Source organism: Eleutherodactylus coqui, chromosome 11 (assembly GCF_035609145.1).
Source record: "Eleutherodactylus coqui strain aEleCoq1 chromosome 11, aEleCoq1.hap1, whole genome shotgun sequence".
Lineage (NCBI taxonomy): Eukaryota > Metazoa > Chordata > Amphibia > Anura > Eleutherodactylidae > Eleutherodactylus > Eleutherodactylus coqui.
In genome coordinates, this window is record NC_089847.1 from 65,251,192 (window position 1) to 65,269,832 (window position 18,641).

The following is an 18,641-nucleotide window of genomic DNA, read 5'->3' on the forward strand; positions in this document are numbered from 1 at the left end:
TTGAAATAATCCTGCAGTTCTCCCATTCACAACAATGCCAGATGTCTTTACATCGTCTCAGGTATGACATTAAGCGCTGCGGAATAAGTTGGTGCTATACAAATAAAGATTATTATTATTATTACCGTATTACATTGCTGACAACCTAAGAGGAAAGCTTTTTGTTTAAGTTCTACATGAATCACCCTTTCCTTTGCTTTAGATGTGCGTAAATGTTTTTGTTTTGTCATAGAAGTGCAAGATCACTGTTGCCCTCATCCACTCTCGGCTCGATTATTGCAACTCGCTGCTGTTCGGCCTCCCCAATCCTTCCTGATTGCAGCTGCCAGGCTCATCTTCCTGACCGGCCGCCACCCTAACACCTTTGCCCTGTGCCTGTCACTGCACTGGCTGCCTGTCTCTACCAACTGATTACTACATGTTACCGTGGTTTTTGTATGTTTTTTCTTTGGCTCTGTTCCCCCCCCCTGTTTTGTAAGAGCTGCTGAATATGTTAAAGCTATATAAATAAAGCTTTTTATTATCACTTTTTAATCCACAAACATTACACTTTTTTTTTAAAGAATCCGAACTCCAAAGGCTTCATGACCAAGACAGAGCTGCAGAGAGAAGCTCAGCCTCTGTGTGACAAGTCATTCACTCTGGTAAGATCTCAAGAGGGGCGCTTCCATATAGACAATGTGTTTGGGGAGTTGTTAAGCATTATTAGTAGGGCGTAATTTACTTTTTCGTCCGTATCATTGGGGGCCACAGCCTAGACCATGGGGATATAGCCACTGCCCTAGCTCATCCCCCCTGCAGGCACTCAGCTAATTAGTCTTTAGCTTAGTGTCTGCTAGGAGGCAGACGTGGCTAGTCACGGGAATCTGGGGAGTTGGGGCTTTTCCCTGGCTCTACTGGCCTCCCGGGGGAGACGCAGGCAGGGGGTGTCTCCACCACTTCTGCGGCCTCTCACCCAGAGAAGAAAAAGGGGCCCGACCCTGCAATGCGCATTGGCGTCGGTTACCCGCCAGCCATAGGGCTTCCCCTCCCTGGAGTAGCGCACTGTCTGACTAGTGACGCATAGGGGGCAGCACTGCTGGAGACAGGTCGACGTGCGGACAGGCTGTGGCTTCCCTGACACGACGCAAGGTACCTCAGGGAGGACGTAATGGAGCAGAACGGACATCATGATGGCAGCGGCAGCAGCAGCTCTCCCGGCAGCAGGGGTAGGAGCACGGCATGCTAGCAGGACGCGGGGGCGCTGGCTGGGCAGGTCACTTCCGGGCGCGGCACTCCGGGGGGCGGGGCGCCGACGCTGGGCCGGAAAACGTCACTTCCGGGTCGCGGGCGGACTTCCGGGGCAAGCCACGCCCCCTTTGACCGCGGCAGACTTAAAAGAAGCAGCCAGGCAGAGGAATGGCCGCTCTCAGCAGCAAGACACTCCGTTTGTCTGGCACTACTGAGCCCAGCACTGTGCGCAGCTCGCAGCACACAGCAGCATCCAGCATCCAGCCCTTATACGGCCCTGCAGACTTTTGACTACAGAGCACCCGGACAGCAGCAGCACCTTCTGTAACGGGCACCAGTAGCTGTAGCAGCACCGCAGCAGTTTCTGCCACACACCTGCCGGGTCACCATTGCTACTATTTCCGTGTGGTGGACCCACGTCGACTCCTGACGGCCTTTAAGCTTCAGGACCAGAGGCTCCAGCTGGATCAGGGGAACCGCTAAAACAGCTGCTAGACCGGGTAAGCCCTGCCAAGGCAGCACTTCGCGGTGTCTCCCCTCCCCCTCCCCTGTCCCCCCTGCAGGTACTCCTGTGGCAGTACGTAGCATCCCCTCTACCCGGAGGTTTTCTGTTTGCCATGTCTGACCCTAGATCAGAGGGTTCCAGCCCGGCCAAGGGGAGGGTGAAGCATTATGCTTGCACAGCTTGCAGCGTTAAGTTTGCCTGCGGTCAAGTCGACCCCCGCTGCGCTAAGTGTACCACGGCACGCGCGGTTCCAGGGATCCCGGTGCCCCCCGCCGCCCCTGTGGAGCCAGGGCCCGAACCCCAATGGGCGAGGTCCTTGGCCGCTGCCGTTTCCGGCCTGGCCACATCTTCTGCGGCGATTTTACGCCGGTTAGAATCCAGCTCGGAAATTTCCTCTTCGGAATATGCGCGCGGGAGGGCACGCAAAAGAAGGAGGTCCCGCAGCAGCGAGGACACCTCCCGTAAATCTCGCCATACCAGGAGTTCGTCTAGACCCTCCAAGTCCAGGCGGGCCAGGGACTCTCATGGCTCCCATGGGTCCAGGGAGTCCGTCCATACTTACCACAGGTCAAGGCATTCTTTGCGGTCCTGGTACTCTGCAAGACCGGCCCGGGCTCGCCATGACTCCCCCAGAGCATCGTGCTCGCGGGCTTCTCAGGATACGGCCCAAACAGCAGGCGAGAGCAGTGGGTCAGAAGACGACGAACGCTCCGCGGTCTCGTCTGCTTCTGATCTGGACGATGAACAGGTTTCGCGGCTGGCGAGCCTAATGGACAGCCTAGTAATAGCTGTAAGAGAAACCCTCCAAGTAACGGAGGAACCAGTAGAGACGACTCCTTCCACGGTGTTGTTTAGACGGCAGAGGAGATTGAGACAGGTCTTTCCAGACCATCAGGATTTCGCGGACGTCCTTAACAAAGAATGGCAGACCCCTGACAAAAATTTAGGCAACCTGGGAAAACTTGGGAAGTTACATACCCATTCCCAGGAAGTCTGAAAAAGGGTTGGGCGGTACCCCCGGTAGTCGATCTGCCAGTGTCACGGCTATCTAGAGGCACGGCGTTGCCAATAGCCGAAGTGGCAACTCTGGCTAATCCTCAAGACAGAAAACTGGATACATTGACGAAATCAGTGTTTCAGGCTATGCGCACCGCCCTGCAGCCGATCTTCGCGGCCGCATGGGTCAGTAAAGCATTCTGGCAGGCGCTCCACCTAGTGAACTACTGGAAGCAACAGACAATATCATACAAGCGAACAAGTTTGTATGCGCAGCAGAGCTAGATGCAGCTAAGTTTGTGGCTCGAGCGTCCGCCGTATCTGTCGCGGCAAGGCGAACCCTCTGGCTAAAGAACTGGTCAGCCGATTCAGCGTCCAACATGGTCCTAACAAAGTTGCCATTTGAGGGAAATAGGCTCTTTGAGTTAGATGACTTGATATAGGACGCCACAGGCGGCAAAAGCGCGTCATTGCTACAAATTCCAACAAGAAAGGAAAAGGTTCCATTGAAGAGGAAACCGTTTTTTAGGTCCTTTCGGCGTTTCTCGTCCCTTTCTGGGTCAGGGCAGTGGTCCCAATCTAGGAGGACCCCGACAGACGCAAGGAAGGGTCCAACCTTCAAGACAAGACAAGCATGGCGATCCCGACCTGGAACATCTAAGGCGGCGGAATCAAAGAACGCGGCATGAGGCGCCGCCCCCACCCAGTGTCACCAGGGTGGGGGGCAGGCTCTCCCAATTTCGGGAGACATGGTGGAGTCGCGTAAGCGACAAGTAGGTGCAGGAGATCATGGCATCCAGGTACGCGATCGAATTCGCGACTCTGCCACAGAATTCGTTTTGCAAGTCCAGAGTGCCTGCCACCCCGGAAGGAGTAGCCAACCTACAATTGGCAGTGGAAAATCTTCTGGCACAGGGGGTTGTAAAACCAATGCCAGGGGCACAAGAGAAGCAAGGGTTCTACTCAAATCTTTTTCTAGTGCCCAAAAAAGACGGCAGGGTCAGGCCAGTACTGGATTTAAGGAGACTGAATCAATTCATCAAAACAAAGCATTTCTGGATGGAGTCGATCAAATCCGTGATAGCCTCCATGCAGCCGGGGGAATTTTTGTCCTCAATAGACATCAAGGACGCCTACCTCCATATTCTGATTCGGGAAGCACACCAAAAATTCCTTTGTTTCGAGACGCAGGGAAGACATTTTCAATTCACGGCTCTGCCATTCAGCCTGTCAACCTCCCCAAGAGTATTTACAAAAGTACTAGCAGCAGTGATAGCACTACTCCATGCAAAGGGCATAGCGGCCATACCATACCTGGACGATGTGCTAGTAAAAGCACCGTCACGGGACTGCAACATCAGGAGTTTACGCGTCACGATGGAAACTTTAGAAGAATTTGGCTGGATAGTAAACCGCGAAAAATCGTGCCTAATACCAGCACACCGGTTGGAGTTCTTAGGCATGATATTCGACACCAGCCAGCACCGAGTTCTACTACCTCAAACAAAGGTAGACAAGCTTCTACACGGTATTCGGTCTCTAATGCAGAAGAGAACGCTAACCATCAGACACTGTATGAGTATTCTGGGCCAAATGGTAGCAGCCTTCGAGGCGGTCCCCTTTGCCCAGTTCCGGTCAAGGATGCTACAACATCTGATATTGTCCCGCTGGAACAGGTCCACACTGACCCTGGAACAACGAATCCGGATAACCCCTCAAGTCCAGGATGCGTTGAAGTGGTGGTTGAAACCTGGGAGGCTTCAGGCGGGACGGTCTTTGGGCCCAAAACGATGGGTAGTATTGACGACGGACGCCAGCCACTCAGGCTGGGGCGGAACACTGGGGGGGCTAGTCTGTTCAGGGAGTTTGGTCTCAGAGAGAAACAAGGTTGAACATCAACATCCTAGAATTACGGGCCATTTACCTGACTCTCCGGCACTTCGGGTCCAGTCTCAAGAAGAAGGATGTGCGCATCCAGACGGACAACACCACAGCTGTGGCCTATGTCAACCATTAAGGGGGCACACGGAGCGTGTCAGTAATGAACGAAGTAGCTTGCATACTGACGTGGGTGGAGAATCATCTGAACTCAATATCAGCAGTCTACATTCCCGGAGTAGACAACTGGGTGGCAGATTACCTAAGTCGGGAAACGGTGGATCCCGGCACATGGAGGTTGCACCCAGAAGTATTCCGGACGATATGTCTGAAATGGGGTACACCGGACGTGGACCTCATGGCGTCCAGACTGAATTACAAAATTCTTCCATTTGTGGCCCGAGCACGGGATCCACAAGCGGCGGCAACAGACACCCTGACCATCCCGTGGGGAGGATCCAAACTCCTGTACGTGTTTCCACCAATCCCTCTCATACCAAGAATCCTAGGGAAAATCAAACAGGAAGGGCGACCAGCGATATTAATAGCGCCAGATTGGCCAAGAAGGAGCTGGTACGCGACCATCATAGAAATGTTGACCGACACACCATGGCACCTACCGGATCGAAGAGACCTGCTATCCCAAGGGCCTTTGCTACACCTGGATTCCAGGTCTCTACATTTGAAGGCCTGGCCGTTGAGACCGAGGTGTTAAGAAGAAAAGGTTACTCGGAGAAGGTGATTCAGACAATGATACGGGCCAGGAAACCAGCCTCGTCGGCTATTTATTACAGAGTCTGGAAGCGCTTCTTCACCTGGTGTGAGGAGCGGCAAGTGCAGCCGATGCAATTTTCGGTGGCCAGAATACTGGCATTCCTACAATCGGGTCTCGAAATAGGATTAAGGGTAGGCTCGCTAAGGGGGCAGGTGTCAGCACTGATGGTGCTGTTTCAGAGGCCAATCGCAAACAGAATGGCTGTGCGTACATTCCTACAGGGAGTCGCCCATACGACACCCCCGTTGAAACCCCCGGTTCAAGCATGGGATCTTAATCTCGTGTTGGAGGCTATGACAGACCAACCGTTTGAGCCGCTGAAAGAGATTCCTATGCGACTACTGACCTGGAAGGCAGTATTCCTCGTCGCTATTACCTCTATTCATAGGGTCTCTGAGCTGGCGGCCTTGTCTATACAGACCCCCTATATGACTTTCCACCAAGATAAAGTGGTACTGAGACCATCACCAGAGTTTCCACCGAAAGTAGTCTCGGAGTTTCACATCAATGAAGAAATTGTCTTGCCTTCCTTCTGTCCAACGCCAGTACACACAAGGGAAAAAACGCTGGACTTGGTGAGGGCGTTGAAGATTTATGTAAAAAGAACCAAAGAATTCCGTAAAACTGACACCCTCTTCGTGATTCTGGAGGGGGCCCGGAGGGGCTCGGCAGCCTCAAAGGTCACCCTATCTAAGTGGATAAGGTCCTTGATAACAGAGGCGTATCGCACCTCAGGACGCACGCCACCATTTCGGGTTACGGCCCACTCCACACAGGCGGTAGGGGCCTCCTGGGCGGTCCGGCACGGAGCCTCGGCGCTTCAGGTGTGTAAGGCAGCCACCTGGACTTCCTTACATACGTTTTCAAAGTTTTATAAGATCCACATATCTGCATCATCGGACGCAGCGCTCGGCCGGAAGATCTTGCAGGCGGCGGTCCCTTGACCACACGGTCAAACTTTAAATGCCCACCCAATATATATATATTTTCGGGACTGCTTGTGGACGTCCCATGGTCTAGGCTGTGGCCCCCAATGATACGGACGAGAAACAGATATTTTTGGTATAACTTACCGTAAAATCTCTTTCTCGTCACGTTCATTGGGGGCCACAGCACCCACCCCTTGTTTATTTAAGCGGTTGCTGGAACTTTCTGTTCTTCTTCGGTCATTGTTTGGCAGAGAATTATGCCAAAGTATGTATTTTGGTATGTATAAAACATAATATGTATAATCGTACTCCCACTGGCTTCCTACTGCTTGCAGACAGACTAATTAGCTGAGTGCCTGCAGGGGGGATATAGCCAGGGGGGAGGAGCTAACACTTTTTTGCTTAGTGTCGCCTCCTAGGGCAGTGGCTATATCCCCATGGTCTAGGCTGTGGCCCCCAATGAACGTGATGAGAAAGAGATTTTACGGTAAGTTATACCAAAAATATCTGTTCTACAGCCTCGTATTGTATTCCATAGTTTTTCTTTTTTTTTTAAAGTTTGAGTCATAAATGTTGGGGCAGATTATACACGGGGTCTTATGGGGTGATACATACGAGTGATTTCCCCCCCCCCCCCCCCCCCCCCGCGTTGCGGGAAATGAATCACGGCACGTCCTATCTTTGGGCATGCTCTAGCATCACATCTCCCATTGCTTTCAATGGGACAGGTGGCAGCATCGAATCACGTGCTGGGCGCACGCAATGCGATGCGCGGTTTTCCCATTGAAAGCAATTGATTGCTACTTCCCCGAAGTGAGGTGTTTTGATACAAAAACGCCTTGCATCCGTGTCGAAATCTTATGTTGGAAAACGCAGTATATATCGGGCCGTGATTCACTCAATCATGTGAAATTAACCTTACTAATCCTGTCTAATAGACAGTTCAAACTAGATTAGACAGTCTTGAAATGCCCCAGATTTATCACAGTGACTGGATGATAAATGTGATGCATGTTAAGACACCTTTTATCTAACTTTTTACCACCTATTAGTTGGCTATTTACCACTTTTTCTGTGCTAGTGCATCCCTATGGGCTTCTACATCTGCGGATCTCCTACACGGGAGACAAGTGCGGATTACATAATTTAAATCCGCCCATGGACATTGGGCCTCAGGCTCTGTGGGCCAGTTAATTCATATGCTGCATGGCAATGACATCCGACGGAGCCCTTTGACTGTTATGAGTTCTGTCATAGTATCTGTCGTTTTGCTGGAAAAAATAGTACTGTGCTATTTTTTCTGGAATTTATGATAGAAACCACTGACGGAACCTGTGAACTAAGACCCTATTCACATCATCTTTAGGAACTCCAGCCTCTTCTTATTGGCTGAATGTTTAGCTCCAACAGTCTGTATGCCACAGGTTGTTTTTTTTTTTTTTTTTGTGGTGACCACTTGTGTAGGAAAGCGCAACAATTTCATATACAGTAAGGTTGGTGTCACATGGGACAGAATTTTAATGGAATGACCGCACAGAGAAAAAAGCAAGATTTACACGGGATAAGCGCAGCTTCAAAACCCGCGACCTTTAGCTGCGGGTTTCGGAGTGGTTTCGCCGTCGGTATTCCGCAGCGGCATTCTCTTCCCATCTGCGCGGAAATTCCACGGCCGTTCCGCCCCGTGTGAACCCAGCCTAAAAAGAGTATTGTAGCCCAGTAAATGCCAGAAAGACACACTACAGGAATCCATCGGGTCTAACGTGAATTGCAGTTAAATACGGTAGCCCTCCTGCCTTTCTGCTGTATACAGGTCCTCCCCCGTTTTCTACATTAGCTTCTTCTCTGCTGCTCTTCTCATCAGACAATTCATGATCCTAAAACACTGGCAATATTTGGCTTATGTGTTTCTCCAGAGATTCTACATTGTGAACATTCCCGTTTGTCTATATAATATCCGTTCCATGCTCCTTCATACTGAAGAGACATGTAAGAAGATTTCTTTTCTCTGACCTTTCCTACAGACTGAACCCAGCAATAAATACACAGCCTGGTCTTCTGTAAGCACATTAATCCAAAAGGAATTGGTAATCAAGACTCACTGCCCAGCCAGGTAACAGTGTGCCTTTCAGAATATTCTTATTGAGGGTCACAACATTAGAAATGCTTTGATAAGGTGAGGATTGTAACTTGTTGTTTACCATATGACCTTAAGAAAACACTTGTTATAAGGACTTTCCACCCATTGCTGCTTGCAACCACAGACAGCAACAGACCTATCTAGAATCCAGTGTGTATGTAGGGCGTCTTTTATTTGCTCTGACGTCAGTCTCTCCTACCTGTATAACCAAACATTACTGTTATATGAGTCCGTGTTAGCTTTATGATCCCCACTGAAGTCATGCACAAGTAATGCTTGCTACTCCTACTGTGGTGCATTATGAAATAACCTAAACATAGATATCTATTGCACTGCGGCAAACGGCTGGTTCTGAGCTGCAGTATATGGCATTTTCTTCAGGTGCTGTATGTATATAGCTATTTCCCCTGCAGCAATACGGCATCTGACAGAAAGCAAAACTGTATATCTCAGTGTATGAAATTGAAGGCATAGCATCGCGAATACATTGCAAAATTTTCAACTGGCTTTGTAGGCAGAAAATCAACAGCATGTTACAGTAGCAACAAAGTGGATCAGATTTGACAAATCTCAGCCACACCCTGTGGAGGAAAATCTCAATGGGAATTAACCTGCAGTGCTATTAATTCTTTCTACAAATTATCACCATGAATTTCCCCATTTGTAAAATCTAAGACAATGTTTTTGCCTCCAGTTTACGTTACATGGGGTGATAGCCTAAGGGCTCCCACACACTTGTGTTTGCGTTTTTTGTTAACGCGATTGTCAATGGGACTTTCTAATGTTAAAAACGCAACGCAATGCACCAAAAATGCAATTTGTGTTGCGTTTTTAACATTAGAAAGTCCCATTGACAATCACGTTAACAAAAAATGCAAATGCAAGTGTGTGGGAGCCCTTAGGGCTCCTTTCCACTGGCGAGGTAATCGCATGTTTTCAGTGCGATGCAAGAGTGCGAGCTCTCGCAGGAAAGTCCCACACGTTGTTCTATGACAACCTTTCCACTAGCGATGTTAAAGGGCAAGCTGCGATGCGAGGATTAAAAATCGCAGCAAGAGGATTGTTTCAGCGTTTTGCATTTTTCTGTCGCCCATACAGTGCAATGGCAAAACAGATTCTAGCAACGCAAAAGCTTGCGATTTTGCAGCATTGCGATGCGATTTTAACATTGCGATTTTCTCGCAGTGATATCACTATCGCCAGTGGAAAGGAACCTTTAAAGACACATGGACTAGAATGACAGCCCTATTATAGTTCTGTGCAAAATAGAGTCCTAGTAGAGCCATTGGCATGAGGCCTGAGCCCAGCAGCATTGTGACTTTATCTTGTACGGTGCGGGATAAGTTGGTTCTATACAAGTAAAGATTATTATTATTTTTCCTGTAGAAAGCTAAAGTAATAGACATTTCTCGTCTGTATCATTGGGGGACACAGCCAGACCATGGGATATAGCCACTGCCACTAGAAGGCGACACTAAGCATACAGTGTTAGCTCCTCCCACCGACTATATCCCCCCTGCAGGCACTCAGCTAATCAGTTTTTAGCTTAGTGTCTGCAGGAGGCAGACGTGTGTAGGTCCGGAAGGGACTTCATGGCGGGAATACGGGGAATCGGGGCTTTTCCCTGGCTTTCCTGTCCTCCCGGGGGAAGGCGCAGGCAGGTGGTGTCGCCGCCACACTGCTGCGCCTTACCCAGAGAAGAAAAGGTAGCACGACCCTGCCTGTGTGCATTGGAGTCATTGCCCGCCAGCGATAGGGTTCCCCCCTCTGGAGTGGCGCCCCTCTGGTGACGGCGAGCGCAGGGGGGAACACTGCTGGAGTGCGGACGGGGAGAAAGAGCGTGGCTGGACGAAGAGGATCCCCCCCTCCCCGCCCCCTCCCTCATCTCTCCCCGTGTCTGCGGACGTCGGCTGTAAGGTAACCCCTTAGGTGGCCCCACCAGGAGCGCATCAGCAGTTTCAGCCCCCTGGCGAGGGCAGAAGGTGGCATACCTGGGCGGTCGTAGACGCAGCAGCGGCGGCAGGATGCCGGGCCAAAACGACCGCAGTGGGCAGAATGCTGGCCGCGGCGGCAGGACGCGAGTCGCGCCCGCATTAGCGGCTGGCAGCGTCTATGGGGCATGATCTGGCGGCGGCAGGATGGCGGAAGACGCGGGCAGCATACGCAGAGGGAGACAGCGGCATCCCAGGGGCCGGGCGCCGTCCTCAGGGTAGCACAGGCACTTCCGGGTGGCCAGTTCGTCAGCGGCAATATTCCGCCATTTGCATTCTGACACTGAAGCGTCCTCCCCTGAGCGTTCACGGGGAAGGTGGCATAAGAGACGGAGGTCCCGCAGCCGTGAGGAATCCTCCCATAGGTCTCGCCGCTCCAGGAGGTCCTCCAGGTCCTCTAGGTCCCACTGCTCTAGGGAGTCTTTTCACGGGTCCCACAGTTCCAGGGAGTCTGCCCGTACATACCATCGGTCCAGGGAATCCTCCCGACGGTCTCGGTATACAGCGAGGTCTCCTCGGTCACACCCTGCCCCCTCGCGGGTCTCATGTTCCTTGGCATCTCAGGCTACATCCCAGGCGCAGCGACCGCAGTCACCTGTGGGGGGAAGTAGCTGCTCGGAGGAGGAACGATCCTGTGTATCGTCACTCTCAGATCTAGACGAGGAACAAGTGTCAAGGCTGGCCACGTTAATGGGACAGCTTGGTGGTAGCGGTAAAGGACACACTGCAGGTAGCAGAGGTACTAGCGGAGGTGCCACCAGCGGCTGTGTCTTTTAAATGGCAGAAGCGCCCGCGTCAGGTTTTTCCTTCCCATCAAGATTTTGAGAAGATCCTAGAAAAGGAATGGGAGGTTCTGGATAAACGGTTCAGGCAACCAGGTAAATCCTGGGAGATTGCGTACCCCTTCCCGGAGGATCTCGTGAGAAAGTGGTCAGAGACCCCCGGTAGTGGACCCACCCGTATCGCTTTTGTCAAGGAGTACCGCGCTGCCCGCAGCCGAGGTTGCGGCACTAACAGACCCACAGGACAGGAAACTGGACTCTTTGGCAAAGTCAGCTTTCTAGGCAGCGGGCACCGCCTTGCGGCCCACCTTCGCTTCCGCCTGGGTGAGCAAGGCGTCAGTGGCGTGGGCAAAACAACTGCGCAAGGATATCCTTGCGGGGGCTCCGCCCAACGATCTGTTGGAAGCCACAGACAACATTATCCAAGCGGGGAAATTTGTCTGTGCGGCGAGTTTAGACTCCGCAAAATTTGTGGCCCGGGCATCTGCGGCTTCGGTGGCGTCGCGCCGGACCCTGTGGCTAAAAGGATAGTCAGCGGATGCATCGTCAAAGGGAGTTCTCACCAAGCTCCCCTTTGAGGGTAATAGGCTTTTTGGGGCCAGACTGGACGAGCTGATCAAGGACGCTAGGCGGGAAGAGCACCTACCTTCCGCAGAGTTCCGGAAGGGGAGAGATAGCGGCATCAAAAAAGAAGCCCTTTTATCGCTCGTTTCGCCGATTTACGTCCCGGCCCACAATGGGGCAGTGGGCTCAGGCTAGAAGGGCTCCGACAGAACAAAGGAAGGGTCCTTCCTTTAAGGCCAGGCCAGCCTGGCGGTCTCGGTCAAAGGCACCCAAGGGCGCAGGTATAAAGGTGTCGGCATGAGGATCAGCCCCCACCCGTTCTCAACAGGGTGGGGGGCAGGCTTTCCCTGCTCTGGGAAGTGTGGCTGACGCGCGTGTCCGACGCCTGGGTACAGGAAGTCATCTCGGTCGGTTACGCCATCGAGTTTGCGTCCTTCCCGCAGGATCATTTTTTCAGATCCAGGGTTCCAAAGGCCCCGGAAAGAGCGGCGCAGTTTCTCCTAGCGATAGAACACCTGCTGGCACAGGGTGTAGTGGTGCCTCTTCCATCTTGTCAGCGTGGATGGGGTTTTTATTCAAACCTCTTTGTAGTCCCCAAAAAGGATGGCAGGGCCAGGCCGGTCCTCGATTTGAGATGGCTGAACCACTACGTCAGAGCAAAACATTTCTGTATGGAGTCCCTCAGGTCAGTAATCGCCTCTATGGAACCAGGGGAGTTTCTTTCGTCGGTGTATATCAGGGATGCATACCTGCATATCCCGATTCGGAGGTCCCATCAGCGGTTTCTGCGTTTCGAGGTCCAGGGGAGCCATTACCAATTCACGGCCCTACCGTTCAGGCTCTCAACGTCACCGAGAGTGTTCACAAAGATCCTGGCGGCAGTAATGGCATTACTCCACGCAAGAGGAGTGGTAGCCATCCCCTACCTGGACGATATCCTGATAAAGGCTCCGTGTCGAGACAGCAATTTAGAGAGTCTGCGCATAAGTCTGCAGATGCTGGAAGACTTCAGGTGGATCATAAACCACGGCAAATCCTGTCTAGTTCCGACGCAGCGGTTGGAATTCCTGGGGATGGTATTCGACACCAGGAAGCACCAGATCCGGTTGCCCCAACCAAAAGGGGAGGCGCTGGTCAGCAATGTGCAGTCCCTGCTTCAGGGGAGGCCGGTATCCATCAGACATTGCATGAAGGTGTTGGGTCTGATGGTAGCTTCGTTCGAGGCAATACCGTTCGCACAGTGTCTCTCGCGGGCATTCCAACACTTCCTTCTATCACGTTAGAACAGATCACTACAGACTCTGGATCAGCGGATTGTAATAGCACCCCGGGTCCAGGCCGCCCTGAAATGGTGGTTGAGTCCCAAAAGAATCCAAGGAGGTCATTCACTGCTTCCAGGCCAGTGGATGGTACTAACCACGAACGCCAGCTGTAACGGCTGGGGTGGGACTCTGGGGAGGCTGTCCACCCAAGTGGTGTCCTCCCGAAGTGAGGCGGTACTTCCAATCAACGTCTTGGAGTTACGGGCCATCCGTCTAGCTCTGCAACATTTCGGTCTGTTTCTCAGGGGAAAGGACGTGCGGATCCAGACGGACAATGCAACGGCAGTCGCGTATATCAACCATCAGGGAGGCACGCGGAGTGCAAGAGCGATGGTCGAGGTATCCGGAATACTCATCTGGGCATAGAGGCATTTGCGGTCCATCTCTGCGGTGTACATTCCAGGGGTAGAAAACTGGGTGGCAGATTTCCTCAGTCGGAGACGGTGGATCCCAGCGAGTGGGAACTTCACCCTAGGTGTTTCAGGCGATCTGTCGTCGCTGGGGCACCCCGGATGTAGATATGATGGCGTCCAGATTGAACTACAGAGTACGTCCGTTTGTGGCCTGGTCTCGAGAACCTCAGGCGGTGGCAGTAGACGCACTGGTGATTCCATGGGCAGGCTTCTGTATGTGTTCTCCCCGCTTCAGCTCATTCCAAAGGGCACTAAGGAAGATCAGGAAGGAGGGGCGGCCGGTAATTCTAGTAGCGCCAGACTGGCCGAGGCGAGCCTGGTACGCGAACATCATAGAGCTTCTGGCCGACGTACCGTGGCGTCTTCCGGAACGGGAAGACCTGCTGTCTCAAGGACCCCTCTTCCACCCGAGTTCAGAGTCGCTTCGTTTGACGGCCTGGCTGTTGAAACCGCGATACTGAGAAGACAGGGTTTCGCGGAGGGAGTTATCCAGACAATGATACAGGCCAGGAAGCCGGCGTCATCAATGATCTACCATAGCGTTTGGAGACATTTTTTTGGCTGGTGCGAGGACCATCACCTCCATCCCATGCGGTTCTTACTGGCAAATATTCTGTCGTTTCTACAGACGGGGCTAGAATTGGGGCTGAAACTAGGCTCGCTGAGGGGCCAAGTGTCGGCTCTTTCGGTTCTTTTTCAGTGGTCGATTGCTAATAGGTTGGCGGTGCGGACGTTCCTTCAGGGGGTCACCCATGCGTCTCCCCCGTTCCGGCCACCTACCCCTGCATGGGATCTCAATTTGGTATTTGATGCACTACTGTCGCATCCTTTCGAGCCGCTTAGAGAAATACCGTTGCGGCTTTTGTGTTGGAAGGTGGTGTTTCTGGTAGCTATCACATCAATACGTAGGGTGTCCGAGTTGGCTGCCCTGTCGATCGAGCCGCCCTTTATGACGTTCCACCAGGACAAGGTGGTTCTAAGACCAGTTCCGGAGTTTCTACCAAAGGTAGTGTCACCATTCCATATTAACGAGGACATTGTTCTTCCATCCTTCTGCCCGGCTCCGGTACATTCAAGAGAAAGAGCGCTGCACCGACTGGTCCTGGTTAGGGCCTTGCAAATATATGTGGCAAGAAACAAGGACTTCCGGTGGACAGAGACGCTGTTCGTGGTTCCAGAAGGGGCGTGTAAGGGATCGGCGGCCTCTAAGGTGACCATCTCTAAGTGGATACGAACGCTAGTGGCAGAGGCATACCGCGCCAAGGGGTGGTCGCCTCCATTCCGGGTGACGGCCCACTCCACACGGGCGGTGGGGGCCTCGTGGGCAGTTCGCCACGGGCCTCAGCTCTGCAGGTATGCAAGGCGGCTACTTGGACTTTCTTGCATACGTTTTCGAAATGTTATAGGGTCCATACGTATGCATCAGCAGACGCCTCCCTGGGTCAGAAGATTCTACAGGCGGCTGTCCCCTAACTGCTCGGGACCATTTGTAAGTAACCCGCCCCATGTTTTCGTTCGGGACTGCTCTGGAACGTCCCATGGTCTGGCTGTGTCCCCCAATGATACGCACGATAAACGGATATTTTTGGTATAACTTACCGTAAAATCTTTTTCTCGTCACGTTCATTCGGTGACACAGCACCCACCCCTTTCGTTGAAATAGCAGTTGCTGGAACTTTCTGTTCTTCAGGCGCAGATGGCGTTATATTAATCCAGAACATTTATATGTTTTATTTATGTAAAGATGTATTTTTGTTGTGCTCCCACTGGCTACTCCTACTGATTGGATACAAAACTGATTAGCTGAGTGTCTGCAGGGGAATATAGCCGGTGGGAGGGGCTAACACTGTATGCTTAGTGTCGCCTCCTAGTGGCAGTGGCTATATCCCATGGTCTGGCTGTGTCCCCATGGTCTGGCTGTTTCCCCCATAGAACGTGATGAGAAAGAGATTTTACGGTAAGTTATACCAAAAATATCCGTTTTATGAGCATTTTGTGTGGAACTACTGTATTTGCTGGTGGGCATTAGTGTCCTAGCTTCTAACCTACTGAATATGTTCTGTGCAGGTATTCCCTTACTGACAAAGGGCTTCATCTGGCACAGAGATTGGAAGCTGCTGAAGAAGTGCTTGAAGGCAGGAATGATAGCGCCAGTCAAGGATGTACCACAGCATCTGAGGAAGATCAAGAGGATCAGGATAAGCTGCACTGTAGAGAGAATATCCAAAATGTATTGTAAGTGAAACTAGACACATAAAAGTAAATGTATGTCCTGGCAGGGAGGCACTTAACGCAACAGGAGGTACACTTATGTCCTGTGGATAGCGCAAGATCAGGAGAGATCCCGCACTATCCGGCATCGGGAGCCAGCTGTCACCGATAGCCGGCCTCCTGCTGCAACAGCAGGGGTGCATCGGGACAGCGCCCCCTGCTGTTAACCCCTTCCCTGCCGCGATCTATGTAGATTGTGGCATGTAAAGGGTTCACAAAGGGAGCGTGCTTCCTCTGTAACATCATCGGACTCTCGCAATGAAATTGCGGAGAGCCTGACTGGTTGCCATGGCAACAGTACGCCAGATGCAAGCGATAAGGCATTGCAGGACAGAAGTTCTGCAATGCCTTATCATAGCGATCACAGGTGCTATTGTACAAGTTCCCTACAGGGACATAAAAAGTCTAAAAAAAAAATTTAAAAAAATGTAAGAAACATGTAAAAAACACCTTTTTTATGTGCTTTTTTCTCATATTAGCATAAAAAATGTTTTAAAAAATTAAAATCCCACATTTTGGTATCGTCGTATTCGTACAATAAATTGAACACGCTTGTTATCCTACATGGCAAAAAGTGTTTTTAAAAAACCTTTAAAAAAACTGAGGCAAAATGCTTATTTTTTTCATTTTGGCTCCCAAAATGACGCAATAAAAGTGATTTAAAAAGCCGTATATACCCCAAAATGGTACCAATGAAAACTACAGCTTGTCTCGCTAAAAATAAGCCCTCACAGCTCCATCTATGGAAATTTAAAAAGTTATAGGACTTTGAATTTAGTCATTTAGAAAAAAATTCATTTCCAAAAAAAGGGTTTTGATTGCGGAAAAGTAGAAAAACCTTAAAAAAAAAAATCTAAGAATTTTGGTATCATTGTAATCGTACCGACCTGCAGAAAAAATGTATTGGCATTTATGCTGCATAATTAACGCTGTTTAAAAAAAACATCTATGGTAGAATTGATGCGTTTTCTCTCCCTGCTATCGTAAAAAATAAAAGTTTTACAATATAGTGTTATGTACCCCAAAATGGCAGCAGTAAAAACTACAGTTCGCCACACAAAAAACAAGCCCCTATACGGCCATGTCGACAGAAAAAAATTAAAAAGTTATGGCTTTTGAAAAAATAAAGATGAGAATCCCCTAAAAATTGTTGCGTCCTGAAGCTCAAAATAGGCCATGTCCTTAAGGGGTTAAAGGATATGAACACCATTTGACATTATGATCTTTGAATGACTGCCTGTGAATGGAGGCGCCGGCTGGAAGAGTTTTCTGGCACGCTGTGCCTCCATTTACAAATATCACTCTGTGTGAAAGAAGCGATAGTTGTTGGGACAGTTTAGGCACCCGATAGTCATCACTTAGACTGCATGCAAAAAAGTTGTACCCAAGGTCCTAGTGCACAACTCGGATTGGACAGCAGGTGGACATCCCATCCGTATGTTGTCCAATGTACAGGACCCCGCATGTAGATGTGCTGTTTTTGTCCAAGCATCGGACAAGAATGTTCATGCGAGTAAAAAGAGCACATGAGCATACATCCATTCAAATAAATGGGTGCTATGTCTGACCGATTTTCAGAACATCCAGCAGAAATACCGTCTGTGTGTAAGTACCCTTAGACTTTACTTTGGAAAGATGTGTCAAATGCCTATTTAGCAGTATTTAAAGGGGTTGTCCCGCGTCGAAACGGTTTGTTTTTTTTTCAACCCCCCCCCCCCCCCGTTCGGCGCGAGACAACCCCGATGCAGGGGTTAAAAAAGAACACCGGACAGCGCTTACCTGAATCCCCGCGCTCCGGTGACTTCTTACTTACCTGCTGAAGATGGCCGCCGTCATCTTCTCCCTCGGTGGACCGCAGGGCTTCTGTGCGGTCCATTGCCGATTCCAGCCTCCTGATTGGCTGGAATCGGCACGTGACGGGGCGGAGCTACACGGAGCCCCATTGAGAAAAGCAGAAGACCCGGACTGCGCAAGCGCGTCTAATTTGGCCATTAGACGGCAACCATGGAGACGAGGACGCCAGCAACGGAACAGGTAAGTGAATAACTTTTGATAACTTCTGTATGGCTCATAATTAATGCACAATGTACATTACAAAGTGCATTATTATGGCCATACAGAAGTGTATAGACCCACTTGCTGCCGCGGGACAACCCCTTTAAGGTGCCTGTACATCTAGCAGCAGTGTGCTACGTGGTTTTAACACAAATTGCAATGGTTTTTGTCCATTTTGCACTGGATGTTTTATGTGTCAGAACACCAAATATGTTAGATTACCTAACTTTACAAAAGTCTTAAAAGGAAATAAATTAATATGGGCATTTCAATCGCCAGTCTTAATATTGTTGGCCCTAATACTGCTAAGGTCAAGTGAAAGTTGTGCTGTGATTGGTTGCTATGGGAAATCAGACAGATTTTCTCTTAAACAGCTTTGAAAAGAGTGCGGCGCAGGGCTACTTTTCTATGTCCCACTATGCATATGACAAGGCAGTCGGCACCCCTGTGTGTCTACACAGAAATGTACAGCAAATCCAACCTGGCGTACGTTTCAGGTATAATTTATACCAGTTTCTGTTGTAAATTATACATAAAATGTATCGGTCTAAGTGATCACACCCCCTTTGGACAAAGTGTCAGACAGCAGCACAGACCATCAAAAGTCACAAAAGTTTTGCACAAAGTAAGCCTTGTGCATTTTTTTGCAACTTCGTTTTGTTCCAGAAACTGACATGAAATGTTTTTTATAAATGTCCCCCTCAGTGTACCAGTAGATACCCCGGCTGATCCGCTGTAACAGCATGCAGATCATCGCTAACTCCTGGGGAGCACATGGACTCCTTTTTTTTTT

The 18,641-nt window shown here is 50.5% G+C and overlaps 1 protein-coding gene across 2 annotated transcripts in view; it reads left to right on the forward strand.

Annotated features, from left to right (window-relative positions):
• The window catches only part of MUS81 (MUS81 structure-specific endonuclease subunit), a 161,734-nt gene that overhangs the window by 89,296 nt on the left and 53,797 nt on the right, over positions 1–18,641 (forward strand). For both annotated transcript variants that reach the window (XM_066582297.1, XM_066582298.1), the window contains 3 exons: positions 564–644; positions 8,335–8,423; positions 15,590–15,757. In XM_066582297.1, coding sequence (XP_066438394.1) covers positions 564–644; positions 8,335–8,423; positions 15,590–15,757 — 338 coding nt within the window. The remainder of the gene's footprint in view (positions 1–563; positions 645–8,334; positions 8,424–15,589; positions 15,758–18,641) is intronic.